Source organism: Orycteropus afer, unplaced genomic scaffold, assembly GCF_000298275.1.
Source record: "Orycteropus afer afer isolate SDZICR_OR568_19922 unplaced genomic scaffold, OryAfe1.0 scaffold00610, whole genome shotgun sequence".
Classification (NCBI taxonomy): Eukaryota; Metazoa; Chordata; class Mammalia; order Tubulidentata; family Orycteropodidae; genus Orycteropus; species Orycteropus afer.
The window spans coordinates 1,218,576-1,226,303 of record NW_006922197.1 but is presented as its reverse complement, the minus strand read 5'-3'; the positions used below and the strand labels follow the sequence as shown (position 1 = coordinate 1,226,303).

Genomic DNA, 7,728 nt, shown 5'->3' with positions numbered 1-7,728 from the left:
ACTGCTAACCAAAATGTTGGTAGTTTGAACCCACCCGCCACTCCCTGGAACACAAGACAGTCAGCTTCCACAAAGTTTTACCACCATGGACACTCTATGGGGCAGTTCTACTCTGTGCTCTAGGGTTGCTGTGAATCGGAATTAACAGGACTGAGTTTAACAGAATACCTCTTGTGGGGTCTATGCTGTCTGCTGAGTACCCTGACCAGAGTCTGAGGGGTCTTGAGGAACCTTAGAGAAAGCCAAAGGAAGCTTGGTGGCACAACGAAACGTTGGTGGTGAGAGCCCACCCAGCAGCTCTGCAGGAGAGCAGACGTGGCGATCTATTCCTGTAAGACCAGAGCCTTGGGAACCGTGGGGTAGTTCTCGTCTGTCCTACAGGGTGGCTACGAGTCAGAATCAACTGAGTGGCACACTATCTGTCCATCTATCTGTCATCTATCTGTCTACCTATCATCCATCCATCCATCCACTCACCCATCTATCATCAATCTATGTATCATCTATGTATATATCTATGTATCTATGTATGTATCTATCATCTATCTACCTATGTATCATCTATCTACCTATCATCCATCCATCCATCCATCTACCTATCATCTATCTACCTATCTATCTTTCTTGTGAGTCCTCACGTGGCGGTGGTACGTGGATGACTGACGGTAGCTTCTCCCACAAAGGGAACACAGGTAGGGCTTCTCTCCCGTGTGGATTCTCTCGTGAGCCCGCAAGTTGGTTCTGTGGCTGAAGGACTTGTCACACGTGCTGCATGGGAAGGGCCTCTCCCTCTTGTGAATCACCTGGTGCACCCGCAGGTCTGACGTCTGGAAGAAGCCCTTGTGGCACTCGGTACAAATGAACGGCCTCTCGTTTCTGTGTCTTCTCTGGTGGGCTTCTAACTGAGAGAGATACCTAAAGATCCTGGGACAGTCTTCACATCTGTATGGTTTTGGGGTCTTGTGAAATCTCTCTTGGTGGCCCCCACCTGGGGACTTCCCGCCATTGCTCTGGTGGGTGGGGGCAGCCTCAGAGGTGGCTGGATCTGGCCTGGAGCTAAGTCCTGGTTGCACCTCGACAGCAGTGAGTTTGGTTGGGGTTTTTTCCACCTCCATAGGGACATCTTGACGGGAGGCTCCTCCCAGGGCCCTTTCCTGGGGCCTGGAGGTGCCCAGGCTTAGTCTTCTGGAGCTTTCTCGGTTGTCTTCTTCAGGTTTGGCACAGGTCTCTTCCTGGATAATCCGTAGGGAAGGCACTTGATTGCACTGGCTGGTGATACCATCATGTTCATGCAGAGTTTTCAAAGAAAGGTTGCTGCTGTCTTCTCTATCTTCGCCTCCTGTGAAAATAAAGTGATGAATCCATGAAGTTGCACCATCAAAGGGCCCACACAGAACACCCTCCTTGTGATGGTTAATGGTATGTGTCAACTTGGCTCGGCTATGACAGTCAATGGTGTGGCAGACACTGGACAGGATGCTCTTCCATAAAGTAACATAATGGAATCCATAATGTGATCTGATCTGAGCGGCCAGTTAGGTGAAAGGGGAGTTTCCTTGGGGCTCTGGCCTGCCTCCAGTGTGTGAATGGATGTTCTAGAAAAGGTTGCTCGCTCTCTCTCTCTCTGTCTCTCTCTCTCTTCCTCCATCTCCCGCCTCCACTCTTCTCTCATCTGAACTCCGCTTCTGGGGATGTCAACCTTCAGAAGCCTCTGGCCTGCTGACTGACTTGCAGATTTTAGATTCACCAACCCCCATAACCCCATGACTCAGCAAAGTCTCCCAGCCTGTTGCCTGACCCATGGATTTGGGGCTTGCCATCCCCCCACAATTGTGTGACCCTTTTCCTTGAAGTAAATTTCTCTATATATGTTTATACAAGCTTCACCGGTTTTTATCCTCTAGAGAATCCGGACTAAGACACCCCAGGTACCCCGATGCCCCTGACTCACCTCGTTCTGTTGCTGTGGAAGGATCTTGGGGTGTCTTGATGGGACTCCTCATGTTCTTTCCTGTTGGGTTCCCTGTTGTCAACTGTTTTGTGAGGAGACCAACGACATCTCTTAAGGGCATATTCTCTGAAAAGAGGGCTTCCTGTCCCTGCATGTAGACGTGGACCTGTAAACAAAGCATGGTCAGTGTCATATTAATGTGGGAAACATGTTGTGGCCAGACTTCCCAGGGATCCCTCAACTGGTGGTGGCCACAGCTCCTTGTCCTCTCCTTATCGCTGATGGTGTCAAATGTTATGGTCACTGTCTCATGGCTATGTCTTCCCTGGTTATTAGAAATGACCAGAAGGCTCCCTGAGGGATGCACTAGTTCTTGTAAAGCTATTTCTTCCTCACCTTTGAGGTCTCTGGTCAAACGTCAGTCTCCCAGAGTCCCCTACCACCCCTGGAGCTAAAATGAACTAATGAGGTCAGCCAGCCAACCCATATGTCTGGCTTCCGTGTGTCCCACAGAGCGAACGCTCATCACACTTTGTTTCATTCCATTTGACTCAGGATGAGGAGCTGCTCCGTGGGGAGGAGGTGTGGGGGGAGGCTGTGATCTGGCCAGGAGCCCCTCCTGCAGTAACCCGTCTTTCTCTGCTTCCAGGCGACCCCCCACCCCCACCCCGAGGCCAGGACCCCTGTGCTCACGTAGCCGGGCGGCTCCATGCAGTCATCGGCCAGGTCCTCCATGAACTTCTCCAGGCTTCTGCCTCCTGAATCCCACTCCTCCCTCCACACGGACGAGTCCCTGCGGCGCTCGTCCATCAGGAACTGCTCCCGGGCCAGCTGGGCAATCATCTCGTCCTTGCTGTGCTGCTCTGGCCGCAGCCACCGGTGAAACGCCTTCTGGAGTCTCTGCAGCTCCTGCCGAACGTAGGAGCTGTTGCTGTAGGGAAAGACGCCGAGCGCCGAGCTCGGGAGCCCGGAGGACCCGCCTCGCTTCGGGAACCCAGGTGCTCGGGCGCGTTCAGGCTCCGCATGTCCCGACCCAGGAGCCTTCCTGCGGGAGTCACGCCAACAGGATGTTCTGAGATCTAGAGCCATGCTTGGCGAGATTTCTCAGAGACTCAGCCGGGAGCACTCAGTCTCTGCTCGTATGTCTGGGGATGTTGCACCAACTGGTGGAAGCTTAAAGGCTGAAGTGTAGAAATAGAAGAAAAATGCAATTAGTGAAGGCCTTGACATGATTGAAAACAAAAATTTCAGGCCCAGATGGCTTCATGGGTGAACTTTACCAGACGTTTATGAAAGAGCTATACTCAGATTCAAAAGCTTCTGGACCTTAGAAAACAAGGGCATAGTCCCAACCGTACTTAATGAGGTCAGCACCTCCAGGATAAAATCTTACAAATACATTGAAGAATGGAACACTATAGGAAAACATTTCTCATGAACGCACATGCAAATATCTGAAACAAAATATTTGCACATCCAATCCAGTTACATGCAGACATCAGGAACAAGAAGTACTTATTTTCTGCGTATGAGCTTGTGTTATTAGTTCTCGAGTGCTGCTGTAACGGAAATACCACAAGTGTGTGGCTTTAACAGAGACGATTCCCTCACAGGTTAGGAGGCTAGAAGGCCTGAATTCAGGGGCCAGCTGCAGGGCAAGGCTTTCCCTGTTGGCTCCGGAGGCAAGTCCTTGTCTTTCCTGAGCTTCTGCTCATGGGTGACCGTCAGCTGGGGTGGCATCTCTCCTCCCCATGGCTCCTAGTTAGCTTGCTTGTCTAATGTCTTCTATCTCATGGGATAAACTGGAGCTACACCTCATTAACATAACAAATGTCACCTAATCCTCAAAGATAACACAAGCTTGTCTCATTAATATAACAAACACAACCCATTCACAAATGGGATTATAACACCCGTAGAGGTTAGGATTTACAACACATCACAAAATGGAGGATAATTACATCAGATTACAAAACAGAGGGCAACCACACAATACTAGAAATGATGATCTACCCAAGTTGACATGCATTTTTTGGGGGCAGAGTTCAATATATTTTTATTTATATTGAATATTACATATATATAGAGAGAGATATATAGATATATAGATATATATCCATAGAGATACCACCTCGGAAACCCAGGGAGGTGTTGCTATGAGTTGGATTCGACTCCATGGCAGTGAGTTTTGAGTTTGAGTTCAATATATAACAGGTTCAAATTCACACACCAGTGTCATTTGCCATATTTATAGAACATAGAATGAGATAATCATTCAGTAATCAAAAACCCAAACTTGCTGCCGTTGAGTCAAATCCAACTCACAGCGACCCCTTCTTGGGTTTCCGAGGCATATCTCTGTGGAAGTAGATTGCCCAGTCTTCCTTCCAAGGAGTGGCTGGTGAGTTTGAATCGCCAGCCTTCTGGTTAGCAGTCAAATGCCTTAGGCACGACGCCACCAGAGCTCCCCATCATTCAGTAGATACATAAAAACATATTTAATAAAAATCAGGCTGGTGGTTCAAACCCACCAGGCACTGCCTGGAGGGAAGACTGGCCAATCTACTTCCCTAGTCATACTCTCTCGAAAACCCAAGGAGGGGTTGGTATGAGTAGGAGTTGACTCCATGGTAGTGAATTTGCTTTTTTTTTTTGGACTTATTCTTAAAAAGGCGTCGAGTAAAGTAGGAATAGAAGGAAACTTCTACACTTTAATAAAAATATTCATCTTAACCCTAAGATACTCCTTCAACTTTGAACTGAAACTATCCCCTGAGGTCACCTCTTGGTTGAATATCCCCTGGCTCATAAAATAAAGAGTAGTACCTGTGGGTTCTGCACAGCTTTTAAAAAACATCCATATGAAACTACATGGTAAACAGTTACTCTAATGCAAGGATGAAAATGCCTTAGGCTGGTTCTGTAGAGAAGCAAGACCCATGACAGGTATATACAGGCATACCTCACTTGACTGCACTTCACTTTTGTTGTGCTTTGCGGAAATTGCGTTTTTTAAAATTGAAGGTTTGTGGAGACCGTGAACGGAGCAAGCCTATCGGTGCCCTTTTCCCACAGCGTGTGCTTACTTTGTCTCTCTGTGTCCCATTTTGGACACTCTCATATTTCAAACTTTTTCATCATGCTGTTGTACGTTAATGAGCTCTGGTGGTGTAGGAGGTAAGGCATGTGGCTGCTAAGCAAAAGGTTGGAGGTTCAAACTCACCACCCGTTTCTTGGGAGGAAAACGAGGCAATCTATTTCCATAAAGATTTACAGCCTTGGAAACCCGTTGGGGAAAACTGAGTCAGAATTGGCTTGGTGGCAGTTGAGTTCGCTTTGGTTTGCTACTGCACACTTAGTAGACTCCAGTAGAGTGTCAACATAACTTTTACATGCAGGGAAAACAAGAAAGTTGTGGCCTATCTTACTGTGATAGTCCCTTATTTGGAACCAAACCCACAATAGCTCTGAGGTATGCCTGTATATCAGAGATTTATCTCAAGCAAACACTCACCTGGTTGTAGAGGCTGGCAGGTCCCAAGTCAGACTTCTCCTGATTCACGCAGCTTTAGGGGCTGATGAACGCAAGATGGGCAGGTAGGATCACTGGCTCAATCCAAGGTGATGCAGAATGCAGGACCCAGAGTGAGCAAGAAAGCCAGAGATGTTCGGCAGATAGTCCATATATATTGGAAGCAGGCCACACCCCCGAGGAAATTCCCTTTCAGCTGATTGGCTGCTCGTAGCAGATTTCATCATGGGGTGATTACATTGTATCAGATCTCATCATGGGTAGTGCCTACATCATCACGTAACTACCAAACTACATCATAACTGTCAAAGCCCTGAGATTCTTGGCCCAGCCACGTTGACGTGCAACCTTAACCATCATAAAATGGTCAAGGAGCAGGGAAACCAGATGGCAAGAAAGGAACTATCCTGAACGGAGAGAGTGAGCATGTTCATGCATTGTGAAAAATGAAACCAATGTCACTGAGCTATTTGTAATTGATAAGCAGGAACCTAATCTGTTATGGTAGCTGCAAAATGAATAAGGAAGACTCAAGAGTTGATGCCTTTGAATTGGGGTGTTGGTGAAGAATACTGAACGTACCGTGGACTGCTAGAAACCCTAATAAATCTGTCCCAGAAGAAGGGCGGCAGGAACGCTGCTTGGAAGTGACACTGGCCAGACTTCCTCTCACCCACTTTGGTCATGATGTCTGAAGGGCCCATTCTCTGCAGAAGGATGTCTTGCTTGGTAAAGTGGAGGGACAACGGAAAAGGGGAAGGCCTTCAACATGATGGACCGACACAGTGGCTGCAATGATGGGCTCAGGTATAGCAAGGATCTTGGGGCTGCCAGAGAACCAGACAGTGTTTTGTTCTGTTGTACATGGTGTTGCTATCAGTTGGGGATGACTCAAATGACACCTAACAACATCAACAATCTGCTGTGAAAAGTTTCACAGAAAACACAATCAAATATTAGCGTAGAGAAATGTTCAGCTGAAAATAATCAATGTAATTGTACTTAGACTTGATGTAATTGAATGAAGGTGCTGATTTTGTATGAATGAGCTTCAAACTCACTGCAGTCGAGTCAGTTCTGACTCATAGTAACCTCCTTGGGTTTCCAAGGCAGTATCTCTATGGAAGTAGATTGCCCAGTCTTCCTTCCAAGGAGTGGCTGGTGGGTTTGAACTGCCAGCCTTCTGCTTAGCAATCAAATGCCTTAGGCTCTAAGCCATGAGAGCTCCTCAAATAAAGTATGAGAAAATGCAGAGGATAAATTGAACGTAACAGAAGAGCCAGGGTAGGCCCCATTCAACCGAACCTTTCCCTGTGCTGAAAAGCCTCTCCTGTACCAGGGGCAGATGTCTTCAGGGCCACCTGCAGCCCCAGCCCTGTGGCAACCCAAGTGTCCACCAGCTTCATCCTAGGGCTTCTCCTCAGCACGTTTATTGTTTTGTTTTCCAACAACAGTTAGCCTTCCTGTGAACGACATCCGTCTTTGTGACACTGCTCTTACCAAAGTTACAATTTTATGTTTAACTTTGTGCAGCCAATCCTTTCCCACTGGAAGTGGGATGCAATAGGGATGAAATCTTGTCTGCATTGCTCAAAATTGATCTGACTGTAAATCATGTCACCTGGGCAATGATATGCACAACATTTGGAAAGCCCAAGGGATAAAAGAAGATGCAGTCCCTTTTCTGTATTTTGCTCGGTCCTGTGCCACCCTGACAGTCACTTCCATATTCCAGCCACTATGTCGATCCATCTCATTGAGGGTCTTCCTCTGTTACTGTGACCTTTATTTTACCGTCATGACGTCCTTCTCCAGGGAATGGTTCTTCTGACACCATATCCAAGGTACATGAGAAGTCTCTCCATCCTGGCTTCTAAGGGGCATTCTGACTGTCCTCCTTCCAAGACAAACTGGCTTGTTCTTAAGACATTCCATGGTATAGCCTATATTCTTCATCAACACTCTAATTGTAATGCATCAATTCTCCTCTGTTCTTCCTTATTCATTGTCTAGCTCTCACATGCATATGATGTGATTGAAAATATCGTGGCTTGAGTCAGATGCACCTAGTCCTCAAAGAAATTTTTGCTTTTTAACACTTTCAAGAGGTCTTTTGGAGCCGATTTGTCCAACACAGCATGTCATTTAATCTTGGCTGCTTCTTACATGGTCATCGACTGTGGATCCAAGTAAAATGAAATCTTTGACAATTTCAATATTTTCTCCAGTGACCAAAAAAAAAAAA

The 7,728-nt window shown here is 47.0% G+C and overlaps 1 protein-coding gene across 1 annotated transcript; it reads right to left on the bottom strand.

Moving 5' to 3' along the window:
• Window positions 1–611: 611 nt before the first annotated feature.
• On the bottom strand, window positions 612–3,040 carry ZSCAN4 (zinc finger and SCAN domain containing 4). The gene is made up of 4 exons (XM_007956364.1): window positions 2,645–3,040; window positions 1,952–2,117; window positions 1,110–1,336; window positions 612–1,073 (listed from the first exon to the last, which is right to left on the bottom strand). The coding sequence occupies exons 1-4, from the start codon at window positions 3,038–3,040 to the stop codon at window positions 612–614; spliced, it is 1,251 nt and encodes a 416-aa protein (XP_007954555.1).
• Between the last annotated feature and the right edge of the window lie 4,688 nt (window positions 3,041–7,728).